The sequence below is a fragment of the Bufo gargarizans genome, chromosome 1 (genome assembly GCF_014858855.1).
Source record: "Bufo gargarizans isolate SCDJY-AF-19 chromosome 1, ASM1485885v1, whole genome shotgun sequence".
NCBI classification, from domain to species: domain Eukaryota; kingdom Metazoa; phylum Chordata; class Amphibia; order Anura; family Bufonidae; genus Bufo; species Bufo gargarizans.
In genome coordinates, this window is record NC_058080.1 from 167,538,424 (window position 1) to 167,559,852 (window position 21,429).

The 21,429-nt window shown below is 42.3% G+C and overlaps 1 protein-coding gene across 1 annotated transcript in view; it reads right to left on the reverse strand.

The window, feature by feature from the left end:
• Window positions 1-21,429, reverse strand: part of RXFP1 (relaxin family peptide receptor 1) — a 433,898-nt gene that overhangs the window by 21,086 nt on the left and 391,383 nt on the right. Inside the window, exon 17 of the mRNA XM_044297992.1 lies at window positions 10,851-11,069. Coding sequence (XP_044153927.1) covers window positions 10,851-11,069 — 219 coding nt within the window. The remainder of the gene's footprint in view (window positions 1-10,850; window positions 11,070-21,429) is intronic.

The window sequence follows — 21,429 nt, forward strand, 5'->3', positions numbered from 1 at the left end:
AATTCAATGTATGGCTTGGTGAATGGTGTCTGAACCAAGGGTTTAGCTCTGTGTCTCATGTTAGCTCTTGTTGGAAGGGAAAAGAACTGTACAAGAAAGATGGTTTGCATCTTTCTCTCAAGGGAACGAATGTCATCGGTGGACAGTTCCAAGTATTTGCTAAGGAGCATTTAAACTAGGAAAGGGGGGCAAAAGAGTGATAATCCAGCAGTCCAACTGCCCCCCGGAACAATGCCAGTAGCACAAAGGTTAAGAAATGACAAGCTCAGATTCTTGTCTACAAATGCTCGCAGTTTATGGAATAAGATCAATTAACTTGAGGCTATAATGGCATCTGAGAATATAGATGTAGTGGCTGTTACTGAGACGTGGTTCAAGGGGAGTAATGACTGGGATATAACAATACCAGGGTTCTCTCTATACAGGAAAGACAGAGAAGGCAAGAAGGGGGAGGGGTAGCCCTGTATGTGAAAGATAGCATAAAATCTAATTTGATACAAGTTAGCGAGAACAATTTAGAGTCAGTTTGGGTTACCTTGCAGCTTGATAATCATAAGGTAACTCGTGTAGGTGTGATATATAGTCAAAGAATTAGATGATCTACTAGTTGAGGAAATAGCTAAAATGACATTGAAGGGGGAAGTTATCATTATGGGAGACTTCAATCTTCCTGATGTAAACTGGAAAACCAAAATAGCTAGATCTGCCAGGAGTACAGATATTCTAAATTCCCTACTGGGATTATCTCTACCGCAAGTAGTTGAGGAGCCAACCCGGAAGGAGGCCATTTTAGATTTAGTATTCACAAATGGGAATTTGGTATATGATATTACTGTAGGGGAAAGCTTGGGATCTAGTGATCACCAGTCAGTGTGGTTTACTATAAGTACAGTGACTGAGTCACGCCACACAAAAACAAAAAGTTTTAGATTTTAGAAAAACTGGCTTTTCTAAAATTAGATTAGTGGTATATGAGTCCCTATCAGATCGGAACAGTTTCATTGGAGTCCAGGAGAAATGGGACTACTTAAAAGTGGCACTATTGAAGGCAACAGAAAATTGCATTAGGCTTGTCAGTAAAAGCAAAAAAAGGAAGAGACCACTGTGGTACTCAGCAGAAGTCTCCAAAATCATTAAAAACAAAAAGATAGCATTTAGGAATTATATAAAAAAAAAAAATGAGGATGACAGGAAAATTTATAAGATTAGGCAGAGAGAGAGGCCAAACAAGTTATAAGAGCTTCTAAAGCACAGGCAGAAGAGAAATTAGCTCAGTCAGGGAAAAAAGGCGATAAGACATTCTTCAGATACATAAATGAAAAAAGGAAACTAAAACAAGGAATTACCAAATTAAAAACAAAAGAAGGAAGGTATATGGAAGAAGATAAAGAACTAGCTGACTGCCTCAATGAATACTTCTGTTCAGTTTTTACAAAGGAAAATGAAGGAAAAGGACCTCAGTTAGGAATGAAGACTAATGAATCTTTTGATGCATGTGTCTTTACAGAGGAAGAGGTTCTAAGTCAGCTGTCTAAAATTAATACAAATAAGCCACAGGGGCCTGATGGGATACACCCAAAGCTATTAAAAGAGCTCAGCGGTGAACTAGCAAAACCATTAACAGATTTATCTAACCAATCACTGGCAACAGGAGTCATCCCAGAAGATTGGAAATTAGCGAATGTTGTGCCCATTCACAAGAAAGGTAGTAGGGAGGAATCGGGCAACTATAGGCCAGTAAGCCTGACATCAATAGTGGGGAAATTAATGGAAACCATACTTAAGGAGAGGATTGTGGAACATCTAAAATCCCATGGATTGAAAGATGAAAAACAGCATGGGTTTACTTCAGGGAGATCATGTCAAACTAATCTTATAGATTTTTTTGATTGGGTGGCTAAAATAATAGATGGAGGAGGTGCAGTAGACATAATTTATCTAGACTTTAGTAAGGCTTTTGATACTGTCCCATATAGAAGGCTTATCAATAAATTGCAGTCTTTGGGCTTGGACTCCCATATTGTTGAATGGATTAGGCAGTGGCAACAGACAGGCAACAGAGGGTTGTAGTCAATGGAGTATATTCAGACCAAGGTCTTGTTACCAGTGGGGTACCTCAGGGATCTGTTCTGGGACCCATATTGTTTAATATCTTTATCAGCGAAATTGCAGAAGGCCTCGATGGTAAGGTGTGTCTTTTTGCTAATGACACAAAGATTTGTAACAGGGTTGATGTTCCTGGAGGGATACACCACATGGAAAAGGATTTAGAAAAACTAGAGGAATGGTCAAAAATCTGGCAACTAAAATGTAATGTTGATAAGTGTAAGATAATGCACCTGGGGTGTAAAAACACAAGAGCAGAATATAAAATCAGTGATACAGTCCTAACCTCAGTATCTGAGGAAAGGGATTTAGGGGTCATTATTTCAGAAGACTTGAAAGGTAGGCAGACAATGTCATAGAGCAGCAGGAAATGCTAGCAGAATGCTTGGGTGTATAGTGAGAGGAATTACCAGTAGAAAGAGGGAGGTGCTCATGCCGCTCTACAGAACACTAGTGAGACCTCATTTGGAGTATTGTGCTCAGTACTGGGGACCATATCTCCAGAAGGATATTGATACTCTGGAGAGAGTTCAGATAAGAGCTACTAAACTAGTACATGGATTGCAGGATAAAACTTACCAGGAAAGACTAAAGGACCTTAACATGTATAGCTTGGAAGAAAGACTGGACAGAGGGGACATGATAGAACTTTTAAATACATAAAGGGAATCAACAAGGTAAAAGAGGAGAAAATATTTAAAAGAAGAAAAACTGCTACGAGAGGACAGTTTTAAATTAGAGGGGCAAAGGTTTAAAAGTAATATCAGGAAGTATTACTTTACTGAGAGAGTAGTGGATGCATGGAATAGCCTTCCTGAAGAAGTGGTAGCTGCAAATACAGTGAAGGAGTTTAAGCATGCATGGGATAGGCATAAGGCCATCTTTCATATAAGATAGGGCCAGGGGCTATCCATAATATTTAGTATATTGGGCAGACTAGATGGGCCAAATGGTTCTTATCTGCCTTCACATTCTATGTTTCTATGTTTCTACAGCAGTTTTGCAAGAAGGAATGGGCAAAAATCCCAGTGGTAAGATGTGGCAAGCTCATAGAGACTTATCCAAAGCGACTTGGAGCTGTGACTTCAGCAAAAGAAGGCTTTACAAAGTATTGACTTTAGGGGGGGGGGGGGGGGAATAGTTATGCACATTGACTTTTTCAGTTATTTTGTCCTATTTGTTGTTTTCTTCATAATAAAAAACAAACATCTTCAAAGTTGTGGGCATGTTCTGTGAATTAAATGATGCAAATCCTCAAACAATCCATGTTAATTCCAGGTTGTGAGGCACCAAAATGTGAAAAAAGTCAAGGGGGGTGAATTCTTTTGCAAGGTACTGTATACAGCTTTTTTCAAATGAATACATACAGTATATATATATACAGTGGAGAAAAAAATATTTAATAGCTTTGCTTTTTCTTCATCACTGTCTGCAACTCCCCCCTCATTGCACTGTAGAGGGCCGACACCTTCAGATTTTTACTATTTATATAATTGAAGAACATTTTAGGGTTAGTTTTGCTCTCTTTGTCAATTAATCCCTCGGTCTCTAGTTTGGCTGCTTTTGTTAGTTTTTTTACATATTCTATTTTGTTCCTTATAGTTTTTCAGTGATTTCTTGCTCCCTCCTGTTTTAGTGATTTAAATGCTTTTTTTTGTCATTTATTGCTTTCTTTACAGTTCTATTTATCCACATTGTTTTTTTCTTGTTCCTTAACTTTTTATTCCCATAAAAGGTATGCATCTCTCACAATTAGATTTTAGGGTGCTTTTAAAAATATCCCATTTTGTGGCTGTATTTAGATTTTTGAGGACTTTGTCCCAGTTAGTTAGGCCTATGGCCTCTCTTGGTTGGCTATATTTAGCTTTTTTGAAGAAACACTCTTTTGAATGACAATTGGAAGGTTATTACTTTATGGTCACTATTTCCCAGGTGTCCCCCAACCTGCACATCTGTTGTTCTGTTAGGTCTATTGGTTAATACTAAGTCCAGTATGGCTGTCCCTCTAGTCGGGTCCTGAACCAGTTGGGAAAGGTAATTGTTTTTGGTTATTGCCAAGAACCTGTTTCCTTTATGGGATATACAGGTTTTAGTTTCCCAGTCTATATCTGGGTAATTGAAGTCCCTTATAATAATGACCTCATTATGATCTGCCGTCTCGTCTATCTCGTTTAGTAGCAGATTTTCTGTGCACTCTGGTATATTAGGTAGTTTATAATAAACTCCTATTAGTATTTTATTATTGTTTTTGCCTCCATGTATTTCTACCCACAGTGACTCCACATGTTCATGTCCCTCACTTATATATTCTCAAACTGTGGGCTTTAGATAGGACTTTACATAAAGGCAGTCCCCTCCCCCTCTCCGGTTTCGGCGATACTTTCTAAACAGACTGTACCCTGTACACTAACTTCCCAGTATTAGTTATCATCCAGCCATATCTCAGTTATTCCCACTATGTCATAGTCCTCCTCACACATCACTAATTCCAGTTCCCCAGTTTTATTAGTCAGGCTTCTGGCATTAGTATACATACATTTAAGAGGTTTATGTATATTTTGTACCCTACATTTTTCCTTCTGAGCTGTTCTAGTCCCTCCTTCCATTCCTCCCCTATTCCCATTACCTTGCTATCTGCACTGCCTTCTCATCCTGTAACGTAATTACCCTCCCCCCAGTCCCTAGTTTAAAGACTCCTTCAAACTTCTAGTCATCTTCTCCCCCAACACAGCTGTCCCTTCCCCATTGAGGTGCATCCCATCCCTACGATAGAGCCTGTAGCCGACAGAGAAGTCGGTCCAATTCTCCAGGAACCCAAACCCCTCTGTCCTACATCAGTTCTTGAGCCACTTGTTAACCTCCTGAATCTCCCGCTGCATTTCTTGTGTGACTCATGGTACAGGTAGTATTTCGGAAAACACTACCTTTAAGGTCCTTGCCCTAAGCTTCTGACCTAATTCCCTAAAATAATTTTTAAGGATGCTCAACCTACCTCTAACTTTGTCATTGGTTCCCATTTGGACCATGACTGCTGGATCTTCTCCAGCCCCTCCCAGTAATCTGGATTACGCAAGAGAAGAGAAAAATACAATATAGTGCAGTGATAAGAATCTAATTTACTGTAGGCCCCTCCTAAAGTCCCTGAATCTGAAGTCACGTAATCTAAGTATCTAAGTCACACACTTAATACAAACACACACTTGAAATCAAACACGCGAACGTTGAAGAAAGCATTGTTCGTCACCATATTGCTCCTGGATCATTGGGAGAAGTTGCTTTTAGAGGATGTTTTGATACTATTCTTTATTCATGGCAGTGTTCTAAGGAAATATTGTGAGTGAGCACACTCTCTTGGATGAGAAGCAACCCCATACGAATGGTTTCAGGATGCTTTACTGTTGGCATAATATAGGACTTATTGTAGTCCTCACCTTTTCTTCTACAGACAATCATTTTTTTCCGTATGTCCCAAACAGTCTGAAGGGGGTTTCATCAAAGAAAATAACTTTACCCCAGTTCTCTGCAGTCCATTCCCTGTACTTCCTTCATAATGTATGTCTGTGGCTTCTTTTCTGCCCTTCTTGACAGCAGGCCATCCTCCAAAAGCCTTCATTTTACTGTGTGTGCAGATACCCTCACACCTGCCTGCTGGTAGAGACCAGATCCCATAGCTGAATCCTCTTTAGGGGATGGTTCTTGATAGACTTTCTTCGTAGAAATAGTACCTCCTTGAAGTTCTTGATGATACGATACATGGTTGATTCAGGAGCAATATCCTTGCCGTGAAGCGCATTTGATGCAAAGCAATGATGACTGCTCGTATTTCCTTAGAGGTAACCATGATTAAGTACAGAAGACAATGAATGCAAGCACCACCCCTATTTCAAAGCAACCAGTCTGCTCTTCTAGTTTAATCAGCATGACAGAGTGCTATTAGCTGCCTTGTCGTTAACACTTTTTCCTGAGCCAATTAGAAGATCACTGAAACAATGTTAGCAGGTCTTTTTGTGGCAGGACTGAAATGCAGTGGAAATTGTGTTTTTGTGATTAACTTAATGGCAAGGATGACTTTTCAAATAATTACTATTCATCTGATCACTCTTCATAACAATCTAGAATTAATGCAATCTGCCACCATTAGAACTGAAGCAGCAAATTTAGTTAAAACTACAGTCGTGGCCAAAAGTTTCGAGAATTACATAAATATTGGAAATTGGAAAAGTTGCTGCTTAAGTTTTTATAATAGCAATTTGCATATACTCCAGAATGTTATGAAGAGTGATCAGATGAATTGCATATCACATGATAAACCCACCCACACCGCTAAGCAACCAATGGAGTTTTAGTATATGTGTAACACACCTGTATGATAAATCAATGAGCAATGACATGATGAAACAAATCGGCCAGCTGCAACAAATCGCAATCATACCTGTGTGGGGTCACCATGCACAGACCTCCTCCGTCCATCCAGCGTCCCATAGTCGGCAATGCGCATGTCCACATACGTCATCGCATGCGTCACCACAAGGCGACATGTGTATGACGTGCCCAACTGAATCCCGATGCATAGTCTGCGCCGGACTACTTGCGTCATCAGGCGGCGGCCGGCAGACGTCACAAGGCCACTCCCACCTGGCGCTCCAGGCTGACGTATGCATGAGGATTCAATGGGACTGTCAATAAAGGGCGATCGCACCACTGTCAAAGAGCGCTCACTGATTAAAATCATAATTAGACATTAAAGGCGCATTGCACAAACTATTAGCGCGAGGAAAGACCAAGGGAACATGAAAGGATATGGACACCACACAGGTATAGGCGCAGCAGGCATAATGAAAAACGTGAAAAATCACTATGTGTTAACAACAGATAACACTCTTATTAGGCACAAATTCTCATTGATAAATCATGTACCATATCAAGGTGTTTGTGGAAAAAACCACAATATTCATTGTGGTGCTATACAGCGGTGTGATTAAGGCATATAATTAAAAAACATAGCAAGATACTATAACAGAAGAGAAATATATGAAAACAGCCCTGTTAGAAATTTGATTAGATCCAGAATTAGCTGATGCCAGCCACATTAAACTCTAGATTTAAACCAAATGGCTGTAAAGATTTCAATGTGTAGATCCATTTGAGCTCCTTCTTCCTTAATATTGCGTCCTTGTCACCCCCTCTCCGTAACGGGCCCACACTGTCAATAACTCTAAAGCGAAGCTGGTTAACAGAATGCCCCGCCTCCACGAAGTGTTTCGCAACGGGCTTATCCATGTTCATCTTGCGTATGGTACTCTTATGTTTGTTAATACGTTCTCTGACCTCCATGGTGGTCTCTCCCACATAAATAAGGCTGCAAGGGCACTGGATGGCATAAATCACATCCCGTGACCTGCAGGTGTAATAGCCCTTGATTTTATATTTTTTCCCACTGTAAGGGTGGGAGAAATGTTCACCTTTGAGAACGTTACCACAATTACAACAAGATAAACATGGATAAGTCCCGTTTTTGCGCGGTGCAAGTAGTTTTTGTGTCGGTGACTGGCCGCCTATGTCGGATTTAACCAGTCTATCACGGAGGCTAGGGTTCCGCCTGTACGCCATTATCGGTGGGGACTTGAATTCTTCTATATCTGGCAAACCCCTTTGGAGTATATGCCATTCCTTTCTAAGGATATGGGCGATGTCGCCACTGTCCCGGCCGAAGATGGACACAAACGGAACCCTAGCCTCAGAGTTCGCTTTTGTTGATTTCCGTAGTGCAGTGCATCTGTCAACCAACTTCACCCTCTGTTTGGTTCGAACAAGTAGGGGTTTCGGGTAACCTCGTTCCAAGAAACGCGTGCACATAGTGTCAATCCTCTGTGCACATATTTCTTCGTCGGAAACTATTCTCTTTACCCTTAAGAGCTGACTCCATGGGAGGGAGTCAAGCATTCTATGTGGGTGATAGCTATCATGCATGAGTAAAGTATTGCGGTCAGTCGGCTTCCGATAGAGGTCCGTAGCCAAAAGACCCTCCATCACGTAGACACGCACATCAAGGAACTGCAACTCACTGGAAGAAACAGTTACAGTGAATTGCAGGCCCGGGACCCCCGCATTCAAATGTAGATGAAATGTTTCAAGTTCCTCCATGGTGCCTGTCCAGATCATAAAGATGTCGTCGATGTAGCGCCACCAACATAGGACTCTCCCAGAGAAAGGGGAGTGATACATGAGTTTGTCCTCCACCTCAGCCATAAAGATGTTAGCGTAGGTGGGGGCCACGTTAGACCCCATGGCCACACCCCGCTGCTGCTGATAGAAGGTGTCCCCGAAGAGGAAGTAACTCCTCTTCAGGACCACCTCCAGGAGGCGGAGGACAAATCGGCACACCCCCGGGGAGAGCCCCATGTCGGCCAGGGCCACATCGACGACACCTAGCCCATATGTATGGTCAATCGATGTGTACAAAGATACTACATCGAAACTAACTAACAGAAATTGGGCGGGCAGTTGTAATTCCTGTAATTTGGAAAGAAAGTGCCTAGTATCATGTGCTATTTATAGGCTGTGATTTTAATTGTTAACATGCTTGACAAAGGCTATCTCTAGCCGAAACGTTGCCGCAAAGATTTTGTATGCCTTGTTGTGAGGTGTGATCCTGAATAAAGAAGATTATTGGCGAGACGCTGCTGTGGCCTTCCATTTTTTCTACATGCCGTTGGACCGCTTTGGATCTGCGATCTCCTGCCCAGCTGTTGCGTGTTCACCATTCAGGCTCTTTACAAGCCGTCTGTGTTGCTGCTCCTGAACAAACCTATCCTCTCCAGATGAATTGCATAGTCCTTCTTTGCCATGAAAATTAACTTAATCCCAAAAAAACCTTTCCACTGCATTTCATTGCTGTCATTAAAGGACCTGCTGAGATCATTTCAGTAATCGTCTTGTTAACTCAGGTGAGAATGTTGACGAGCACAAGGCTGGAGATCATTATGTAAGGCTGATTGGGTTAAAATGGCAGACTTGACCTGTTAAAAGGAGGGTGATGGTTGAAATCATTGTTCTTCGATTGTTAACTATGATGACCTGCAAAGAAACGTGTGCAGCCATCATTGCGTTGCATAAAAATGGCTTCATAGGCAAGGATATTGTGGCTACTAAGATTGCACCTCAATCAACAATTTATAGGATCATCAAGAACTTCAAGGAAAGAGGTTCAATTCTTGTTAAGAAGGCTTCAGGGCGTCCAAGAAAGTCCAGCAAGCGCCAGGATCGTCTCCTAAAGAGGATTCAGCTGCGGGATCGGAGTGCCACCAGTGCAGGAATGGCAGGAATGGCAGCAGGCAGGTGTGAGCGCATCTGCACGCACAGTGAGGCGAAGACTTTTGGAAGATGGCCTGGTGTCAAGAAGGGCAGCAAAGAAGCCACTTCTCTCCCAAAAAAATATCAGGGACAGATTGATCTTCTGCAGAAATCATGGTGAATGGACTGCTGAGGACTGGGGCAAAGTAATATTCTCAGATGAAGCCTCTTTCCGATTGTTTGGGGCATCAGGAAAAAGGCTTGTCTGGAGAAGAAAAGGTGAGCGCTACCACCAGTCCTGTGTCATGCCAACAGTAAAGCATCCTGAGACCATTCATGTGTGGGGTTGCTTCTCATCCAAGGGAGTGGGCTCACTCACAATTTTGCCCCCAAACACAGCCATGAATAAAGAATGGTACCAAAACTTTCAACAGCAACTTCTTCCAACAATCCAACAACAGTTTGGTGAAGAACAATGCATTTTCCAGCACGATGGAGCACCGTGCCATAAGGCAAAAGTGATAACTAAGTGGCTCGGGGACCAAAACATTGACATTTTGGGTCCATGGCCTGGAAACTCCCCAGATCTTAATCCCTTTGAGAACTTGTGGTCAATCCTCAAGAGACGGGTGGACAAACAAAAACCCACTAATTCTGACAAACTCCAAGAAGTGATTATGAAAGAATGGGTTGCTATCAGTCAGGAATTGGCCCAGAAGTTGATTGAGAGCATGCCCAGTCGAATTGCAGAGGTCCTGAAAAAGAAGGGCCAACACTGCAAATACTGACTCTTTGCATAAATGTCATGTAATTGTCGATAAAAGCCTTTGAAACGTATGAAGTGTGTGTAATTATATTTCACTACATCACAGAAACAACTGAAACAAAGATCTAAAAGCAGTTTAGCAGCAAACTGTGTGAAAACTAATATTTGTGTCATTCTCAAAACTTTTGGCCACGATGGTAAATTTTGTGTCAGTATAAAAACTTTTGGCAATGACTGCATATAGCAGACCACACTTCTGGTCCAGCGGGGACCGGAAGCAGCAGAGACAGGAAGTGAAGCACTGGAACTAGAACTCAAACAAGGTGAGCACTGTTATCTAGTAATTAAAGACATTACTTATGAAAATACTGCATTAAAAAATGGAGGCTACCCTCAGAGGTTTATGAAAGTATGTGGAAAGTACAGTGACTTGCTGCTCACCAAATTCTCCAGTTCTGCGTTTTCTACAGCTTTGACAAAGGGACATAACTCCAACTGGTGCTTTTGGTTGACTTTTTTTCCCTTTGGTACTAACTTAGCTATACTGTATGAATCTACCGTATATTGTACTTCAAATAGGCATATTGTTTTACCTGTGAAAATTGTACACGCTATATGTGAGCAATGTTTTTTATACTGGTTGTATGTTCTGTACACTTGATCCAACTTCAAAATTTAAACCCACCTGGTATCACAACTTGAAGCAGGGAGAGAAGTTTAAGTATGAATATAGGAATCCAGCACAGGGCATCTGTGAAGACAATGAAGAAGAACCTCTTGGCTAAGGTCATTTCTTTCTTGATGTGGTTGTGGATTTCAGTGGCCATAATTGCAGTTCGGTGGATACTATAAAACATACTACTGTAGGAAAACACAATGATGATAAATGCTGCCAAGTTCACACCTGTTGGGATAATACACAACACATGGTTACTTTGATACTATCGTTTTTGGTAATCGGAAACGACATTGAATTATTATGCGTGATATATAAATGTTAGGCTATGTTCACTTTATGGTTGGCTTGAGTCAAATATCTTATGTTCCGAAGCCCCCATGTGCTTTTAATGGCCAGTCGGGCATGCCGCACTTGACTAAACTTAATGTTCGACTACTCACAGTTTGAATTCAGAAAGGGGGGCCCGCGCTGGCCATATGAGGACCTGGGGGCAAAATTATGAAATATATGGGGGGCAAAAAATGAAATATACACGGAGGAGACAAAATTGAATATTTACGGAGGGGGCAAAATAGATATATATTCAGTGGGGCAAAATAGATATATATTCAGTGGGGCAAAAAATGAAATATATACAGAGGGGGCAAAAAATGAAATATATACAGAGGGGGCAAAATGGAATATATACAGAGGGGGCACAAAATGAAATATATACAGAGGGGGCACAAAATGAAATATATACAGAGGGGGCAAAATGGAATATACACAGAGGGGGGAAAAAATGGAATGTATACAGTGGGCAAAATGAAATATATACAGAGAGGGCAAAAAGGAATTACAACAGTTTGCATAAGTGCCTTCCACTTGTTAAGGTACCAAAAGTAATGGGACAATTGGATTCTCAGCTGTTCCATGGCCAGTTGTGTGTTATTCCCTCATTATCCCAATTACAATGAGCAGATAAAAGGTTCAGAGTTCATTTCAAGTGTGCTATTTGCATTTGGAATCTGTTGCTGTCAACTCTCAAGATGAGATCCAAAGAGCTGTCACTATCAGTGAAGCAATCCATCATTAGGCTGAAATAACAAAACAAACCCATTAGAGAGATGGCAAAAACATTAGGCGTGGCCAAAACAACTGTTTGGAACATTCTTGAAAAGAAGGAATGCACCGGTGAGCTCAGCAACACCAAAAGACCCGGAAGACCACGGAAAACAACTGTGGTGGATGACCGAAGAATTCTTTCCCTGGTGAAGAAAACACCCTTCACAACAGTTGGCCAGATTAAGAACACTCTCCAGGAGGTCGGTGTATGTGTGTCAAAGTCAACAATCAAGAGAAGACTTCACCAGAGTGACTACAGAGGGTTCACCACAAGATGTAAACCATTGATGAGCCTTAAAAACAGGAAGGCCAGATTAGAGTTTGCCAAACGACATCTAAAAAAGCCTTCACAGTTCTGGAACATCCTATGGACAGATGAGACCAAGATCAACTTGTACCAGAGTGATGGGAAGAGAAGAGTATGGAGAAGGAAAGGAACTGCTCATGATCCTAAGCATATCACCTCATCAGTGAAGCATGGTGGTGGTCGTGTCATGGCGTGGGCATGTATGGCTGCCAATGGAACTGGTTCTCTTGTATTTATTGATGATGTGACTGCTGACAAAAGCAGCAGGATGAATTCTGAAGTGTTTCGGGCAATATTATCTGCACATATTCAGCCAGATGCTTCAAAACTCATTGGAAGGCGCTTCACAGTGCAGATGATCAATGACCCAAAGCATACTGCAAAAGCAACCAAAGAGTTTTTTAAGGGAAAGAAGTGGAATGTTATGCAATGGCCAAGTCAATCACCTGACCTGAATCCGATTGAGCATGCATTTCACTTGCCGAAGACAAAACTGAAGGGAAAATGCCCCAAGAACAGGCAGGAACTGAAGACAGTTGCAGTAGAAGCCTGGCAGAGCATCACCAGGGATGAAACCCAGCGTCTGGTGATGTCTATGTGTTCCAGACTTCAGGCTGTAATTGACTGCAAAGGATTTGCAACTAAGTATTAAAGAGTAAAAGTTTGATTTATGACTATTATTCTGTCCCATTACTTTTGGTCCCTTAACAAGTGGGAGGCACATATGCAAACTGTTGTAATTCCTACACCGTTCACCTGATTTGGATGTAAATACCCTCAAAATAAAGCTGACGGTCTGCAGTTAAAGAACATCTTGTTTGTTTTATTTCAAATCCATTGTTGTGGTGTATAAAGCCAAAAATGTTAGAAATGTGTTGATGTCCCAATATTTATGGACCTGACTGTACATTTGTTAGGTTTACACAGCCTATGAATGTAGGTGGTGCTGTGTCTCATAAAAGCTGAAGGGGTTACAACATTCCACCAAGCACAGCAGCCCCTCCATTCTAGTGATTTGAGATGAGCAAAATATTAGAAAATTCGATTTGGCTGCTTCCCTGGATCTTACAAAAAATTTGCTTTGTGATGAATTACTTTGTCACGAAGTGCATTTCTTTGTAAGTAGTGGGTGAAATGACAGGGAACGGTGATTGCGCAGCCCCCAGTCATTGTACCCCTCAGATGCTGCATTCATAGCTGATTGCTACATCTGAAATTAATAATACAGTGTAAAATAAAAAAAATCTATAAAATTATACTTACCCTCATCCATTTGATCATGAAGAGCCAGGTGCTGATTGAAGATCCAGAGTGAAATCTCGTGCTGCCTGTGATGATGTCATCACGCCGGCCAGCTTGGTGACGTCATACATTACCACGCACAGAATTTGGCAAGGGATCTTCAATCAAGATGGTGGCAGCCTGCTCTTCGCACTCAAACGGATGAGGTAAGTATGATTTTTTTTTTAATGTTTACCTCCATTCAAGGAAATTTATTCGTTACCACGAAGCACAAGGAAATTCGGCTTCATGGTGAATAGAATTTTCGCTGAAATTCTACTAGTGACCAGTGTCAGTAGTAGAACCTTCAGCAATCACATATAGATGGCTCACTGTATTCTAGCAGTATGCTAACAACCATTATTAAAGGTTTTCCATGGTAATCATTTTATTTAAAAACAGGGTTCTATATATAACAAAATATTCAATTCTCACAGATCCCCTGGTACTGCCGTTCAGACGCTGCTCCTGTCCCCACTGCTCTTCACTTCTTGTTTCCTATCTTGACAGACAGAAACCGGCTTGGACTGACCATTCATTGCTTGAGGCAGGTCACCGGAGCAGTAAGTGATTGGCTGAATGGGTAGTCCATGCTATTTCCTGCATGTCAAGCTTGGAACCAGAAACAGTGGACGAGCAGTAATCGACAGTGAGTATTGGACGAGCAGTAATCGACAGTGAGTATTGATTTTTAGTATTTTTAACCTATTCTGTCCATGTTTTTGAGCTGGCCATACACACAGGACAATCTACTGCTCATGGGAGCAGTCATTAGCAGTCCCTGAACAAAACAAGGATTGAGTATGATGAATTTCAACTTTCACAATCTTTTATTCTGGCCATAGGTCAGCACAGGCAGATGGTTCCTGAAATGCAGACCAAACGTGCATTATAGCTACTAAGGCTACTTTCACACTAGCGTTTCGGCTTTCCGTTTGTGAGATCCGTCATGGGCTCTCACAAGCGGTCCAAAACGGATTAGTTTTGCCCTAATTGCATTCTGAATTGAAAAGGATCCGCCCAGAATGCATCAGTTTGCCTCCGTTCAGTCTCCATTCCGCTCTGGAGGTGGACACCAAAACGCTTGCTTTGCCATCTGCTTGACGAAACTGAGCCAAATGGCCCTGGCACACAATGTAAGTCAATGGGGACGGATCCGTTTTCTCTGACACAATCTGGCACAATAGAAAACGGATCCGTCCCCCATTGACTTTCAATGGAGTTCATGACGGATACGTCTTCGCTATGTTACAGATAATACAAACGGATCCGTTGATGACGGATGCATGTGGTTGTATTATTGTAACGGATCCGTTTTTGCAGATCCATGATGGATCTGCCCAAAACGCGAGTGTGAAAATAGCCTAACCAAACACCTTTGTGTATGGATAGAATTATATATTAGTAATTAGTTGCATTACATCAAGCACAATATAGCAAAAGTTTAGATCAAAATGTTTGATATAGCAATTTTTAGAACACTTAGGCCTCATGCACACGACCGTTCCATTTTTTTCAGTCCGCAAACCGCATATCCGCAAAAAACCGAAGCCGTCCGTATGCCTTCCGCAAGGGACAAGAATAGGACATGCAATTTATTTTTTTGTGGGGAAACGGAACAGAGCAACGAATGGGTCCGCACCCGAGCTGCAAAAAATGCGGCTCGGAGGCGGACCACAACAACGGTCGTGTGCATGAGGCCTTATTGCAAAATATGTATTGATGAAAGTTCCTCTCTGCTCAGGATGCACATCCTTACTAATGATATGCCACGTTGAGCTCACCTGTACTCTCCTGATAACCAGAGGTTAATTTCTCACCTTTTCTATATGATCTCTATGCAATAAATGTCTACTTTTAAGTTATCTCTCGCTTTCCATTTAATCCTACCCCATGACTGTAGGGAAATTTTTCAGAGAGAGTCTATAATTAGGAATCCAGATTCTGATCAATACATTTCTTTTAAAGCTACTCAAAAGATTATGGTTTTACCTAGACTACAGAAGCAAAGCTGCTAAGCTACCTTCAGAAGAAGAGTATGAGGCACTGGGCTAGTTTTGATAGAGAACACAGCTATGACCCCCTTATCATTTTGGCACAGGCAGAAAGCTCAAGCTATGAACATGCACAGAAAAATATTTACAGCAAAATGTACCATGATCATCCTTAGAGTAATCATTTAAAAGGGAATATTCCCAAATTCCCAATGCAGTGTTGTGGATGGGGTAGCTCAGCAGGATACCGGTATATAGTAAACACTTTTAATGCAATGGGGAGATTTACTAAGCAAAATGCCACCGAATTCTGTCATATAATGAATCAAAATATATGTACTCACCTGTAAACATCAGTGGAACCAGAAGCCAGTACTTGGGCAGACAAAGAGATAGTAGCACCTCTTCAGGTTCTAGCAAGCCATTGCACGGGCAGTAAGTGAGACAAATAGCACAGCAAAGCTAACAGGGCTAATTAACATATTAGAAGCAGCTGCACACAGAACCAACGGAGGTTTAACCCTTGCAATACTGCAGATTCAATTGAAGAATACCTCCAATAGACACACAGGACACAGGCTCCTGGGCCTGCTGCTGTAGCACTAGTACTGTGATAGACGCAGGGTGAGGTGCCCATCTGAAGTAGTGGGGCAGGGAAGGGTACTGAAGGCCTCTGATAAAACAGTAACCCTTCAGTCCCTATCTCCTTGGATATGGACATTTGCAGGAACATCCTCAATAAGACAGGAATATGAATATTCTTAGCAGGCAACCAAGATTTATCTTTTGATCCAAAACCCTTCTAGTCCACCAGTGTAAAAGCCTTGCCTATGACTTTCTTCATATCCAATATACTCCTAAGTTCAAATTCAATTCTCAGCACCGGCATGAACAGATGTGGCTATAGAGTATTTAGAGTAGCAGTTCAGCACAAGAGGTTTGAAGAGGGACACATGGTAGAAGTTAGGAATGCGGAGAGATGGAGGCAGATGAAGCTTGTATCAGGCTGGTTAAATCTGGATGAGAACTTTGAAAGGCCAAAGGAATCGAGAAACAAATTGATAGGCTGGAACCTTCAGGCAGATATGTCTACATTCTGACAAGACCCTGTCGCCCAGGAGAAAATTTTGGAGGAGCTCTTTGCCTCCTGTAGGCAGATCTCTGCATGGATGCAGATGCGGAAGCCTTGGCCTCATTCCAGGTCTGAAAGAAATTGCTGGTGGCTGCATCTGCAGCCAGCACATCAGTGGACAGAATATTAGGTAAAGGAATATGAGGGTGCTATCCAAAAACATTAAAGGAAGGTGACTTGTTAGTAGACTTATTGGAATGGTTGCTGTGGCAGAACTTGGCCCAAGGGAGCAGGGACACCAAGTCATTTTTCCCAGAGGAGATAAAGAAACGCAGATAGTTTTCCAGAACCTGGTTGATTCTCTTCACCTATTAGATTGTGGATGGTAGACAAATAAGAAGTCCAGGTTAACCTCCAACATCCTACAAAGTGATCTCCATAACTTTGAGGTTAACCGCACCCCCCTATCTGAAACGATATGTCGAGGAAGACCATGTAAGCAAAAGTTGTGCTTGATAAACAAATGTGCCAGTTGTATAGCACAAGGCAAACCAGACACTGGAATAAAATATGCAATCTTTCAGAAACGGTCCACAACCACCCAAATTACTGTATCCATTGGAGGGATGAAGATTGGTTATGAAGTCCATCCTGATGTGTTGCCAAGGATCATCAGGTACAGTATTGGTAAAGGGATAATTAGCCCAGATGTCCTTTTTAAGACTCAATACTTGGTGCAATTTAAATAAGCTGTAACAAAAATCCTGGACATCCAGCCACTTTAGATGTTTGTCCCCAGATGAGAACATGCCTTCATCTGGACAGAGGAACATACAGACGTGGACAAAATTGTTGGTACCCTTTGGTCAATGAAAGAAAAAGTCACAATGGTCACAGAAATAACTTTAATCTGACAAAAGTAATAATAAATTAAAATTCTATAAATGTTAACCAATGAAAGTCAGACATTGTTTTTCAACCATGCTTCAACAGAATTATGTAAAAAAATAAACTCATGAAACAGGCATGGACAAAAATGATGGTACCCCTAACTTAATATTTTGTTGCGCAACCTTTTGAGGCAATCACTGCAATCAAACGCTTCCTGTAACTGTCAATGAGACATCTGCACCTCTCAGCAGGTATTTTGGCCCACTCCTCATGAGCAAACTGCTCCAGTTGTGTCCGGTTTGAAGGGTGCCTTTTCCAGACTGCATGTTTCAGCTCCTTCCAAAGATGCTCAATAGGATTGAGGTCAGGGCTCATAGAAGGCCACTTTAGAATAGTCCAATTTTTTCCTCTTAGCCATTCTTGGGTGTTTTTAGCGGTGTGTTTTGGGTCATTGTCCTGTTGCAAGACCCATGACCTGCGACTGAGACCAAGCTTTCTGACACTGGCTAGTACATTTCTCTCTAGAATTCCTTGATAGTCTTGAGATTTCATTGTACCCTGCACAGATTCAAGACACCCTGTGCCAGACGCAGCAAAGCAGCCCCAGAACATAACAGAGCCTCCTCCATGTTTCACAGTAGGGACAGTGTTCTTTTCTTGATATGCTTCATTTTTTCGTCTGTGAACATACAGCTGATGTGCCTTGGCAAAAACTTCGATTTTTGTCTCATCTGTCCACAGGACATTCTCCCAGAAGCTTTGTGGCTTGTCAACATGTAGTTTGGCATATTCCAGTCTTGCTTTTTTATGATTCGTTTTCAACAATGGTGTCCTCCTTGGTCGTCTCCCATGTAGTCCACTTTGGCTCAAACAACGACGGATGGTGCGATCTGACACTGATGTTCCTTGAGCATGAAGTTCACCTTGAATCTCTTTAGAAGTCTTTCTAGGCTCTTTTGTTACCATTCGGATTATCCGTCTCTTAGATTTGTCATCAATTTTCCTCCTGCGGCCACGTCCAGGGAGGTTGGCTACAGTCCCATGGATCTTAAACTTATGAATAATATGTGCAACTGTACTCACAGGAACATCTAGTTGCTTGGAGATGGTCTTATAGCCTTTACCTTTAACATGCTTGTCTATAATTTTCTTTCTGATCTCTTGAGACAGCTCTTTCCTTTGCTTCCTCTGGTCCATGTCGAGTGTGGTACACACCATATCACCAAACAACACAGTGATTACCTGGAGCCATATATATAGGCCCAATGGCTGATTACAAGGTTGTAGACACCTGTGATGCTAATTAGTGGACACACCTTGAATTAACATGTCCCTTTGGTCACATTATGTTCTGTGTTTTCTAGGGGTACCATCATTTTTGTCCATGCCTGTTTCATGAGTTTATTTTTTTACATAATTCTGTTGAAGCATGGTTGAAAAACAATGTCTGACTTTCATTGGTTAACATTTATAGAATTTTAATTTATTATTACTTTTGTCAGATTAAAGTTATTTCTGTGACCATTGTGACTTTTTCTTTCATTGACCAAAGGGTACCAACAATTTTGTCCACGTCTGTATGTCTTCCCTGGAGCGATGTCATCAGTTTGTATTGGAACAACAGAAATGATGAAGGCAGGGTTGATGATGTGCTGAGGCTCCTTTACCTGGTCCATAGGATCAAATGAGCGAGCATCAGCCTGGATATGCATGGAAATGCAGTCAAACCAGGCAAAGAACAATGGCTATTGAGCTTAACATGGGTTGATCTGCTGGATGTACTGTAAGTCAGGTTTTTAATGTCGGTATTAGAGGTGAGCCAAGAGCCAATTTCTTGAAATCGTCGTGTACGATCCATCAAATTTGTCAAAAAATTCAATTTGGGTACTAATCAATTCTACCTGAATCAAAGGTGCTCCAATTGGCCTGAAAATTGGTATATTGAACTCTGAGGACTTCTAGAACTCATATGTTTTAGATTTCATGGAATCATATCTCATTTATTTTGACACAAGTGATTTTGTGTACACAGGGGAAGGACAAGTTTGTCTGTTTGGGTTTGAGGATGCCACCTGTGGTGCTAAAATCCTTCTCCGAGATGACACTGGAGGCTTATCAAGACAGTACAGAGATGGCATATTGGGCAAGCTGGGCCAATGTCCCAATCTGACAGCCCAGAAATTTATGGGGTCAGGGAACACGGTATTTGCCAAAAGGCCAGAGTCAAGGTAGCAATGGAGCTTGGTGCTCAGGAGATACATCTCCATTTGCAGATTTGCATCAGCCTGATGTGGCACATGGAAAATTGTCTTCATCATGTTTATGATACTGAATTGGCCGCTGCTGCAGCTTTTGTTGCTTAGATGGTGGGAGGTGGGTGACTCTGCAGGGGGCAGAAAGCTCCTGCTGGTCAGAGAAGCAGGTGTCAGACATCTGCTCACCGAAAACTACAGCAAGCTGCGTACACAGTGTATCATGTTAATAAATTAATTTGGCCCCCTTTTCAGCAACAGGAAAACACTCCCCCATTTTGCTTTGATTGGGAGGCTTTTATCATGGCTATCCAGTAATCAGTTTGCTTGGTGCTAATGAAATGCCTGTCAGTATGTAAACAAGCAAGTATACAGCTTCCGGTGCTCACCAACATGTCCGAGGACCAAGTTATTTCCAGCTCTGCCCCTGTTTTGGTCTATTCGGTGGACTGCTGAGGATCTGTGGTCGTGGTTCGACTGGTGCATTCCGGTGGGGTCGTAGAGGTCTGAGTGTGCTGCTCTACAATGCTATTTGTCCTTCTCCTTCAGAGGATTACTTCTCTCCCAAAGTGTGGTAGCCCAGGTGAGAGCATCTCCTGTCAGTAGTGAGATCACAAAGGCTTACTCAGCCAAATTAGTGAGAAACTGCTGTGGCTGAAGCTCGAAGTGTATTGTGCACTGACTGATGAATCCTCAGCAAAACTTAGGGTCCTTTTCATAGAGAGGAGGAAGTGATAGAATTAAGCTTGAACCACTAGAGACTAGATGCGGCTTAAGGTTGCGGCTCTGCAGTAGTAGCGGTCAGTGCACTCAGGTGGGCAGAGATATTATGCATATAAGCTAGTAGGTGCTACTGGCATCAATGTTGGTGATTCATTTCTTGGATCCATCCCCTTCAGGCCTATTCAGGATGGGTCAGTGGATTCCACGGCCTGAGTAAACTGTAACGATCAGTGGCTGTGGAACTAATGTGTTAGGCTACTTTCACACTTGCGCTTGATCGGATCCGTTCTGAACGGATCCGATCATATTAATGCAGACGGAGGCTTCGTTCAGTACAGATCCGTCTGCATTAATAACTTAGAAAAATTTCTAAGTGCGAAAGTAGCCTGAGCGGATCCGTTCAGACTTTCAATGTAAAGTCAATGGGGGACGGATCCGCTTGAAGATTGAGCCATATGGTGTCATCTTCAAGCAGATCCGTTACCATTGACTTACATTGTAAGTCTGGACGGATCCGCACGCCTCCGCACGGCCAGGCGGACAGCTGAACGCTGCAAGCAGCGTTCAGCTGTCCGCCTGGCCGTGCGGAGGCGGGCGGAGGCGGGCGGAGCGGAGGCTGAACGCCGCCAGACTGATGCAGTCTGAGCGGATCCGCATCCATTCAGACTGCATCAGGGCTGGACGGAAGCGTTCTGCTCCGCTCGTGAGCTCCTTCAAACGGAGCTCAAGAGCGGACAGCAGAACGCTAGTGTGAAAGTAGCCTTAACCAGGTTGTTATCCTGGCAGTTCACCCTTTAACCCCTATTCGAATCTGGACTGTGTTGCAGGGAAACAGAAGGCTGCTACCTCCTGGAATCGTAGTATGGTTGACAGCTGACCCACAGGGCTTAGAGACCACAGAGGGATCAGTCAAAATGTGTAGTCAGTAGCAGGCCGAGGTCAGGGCAGGCAGAGTTTGTGC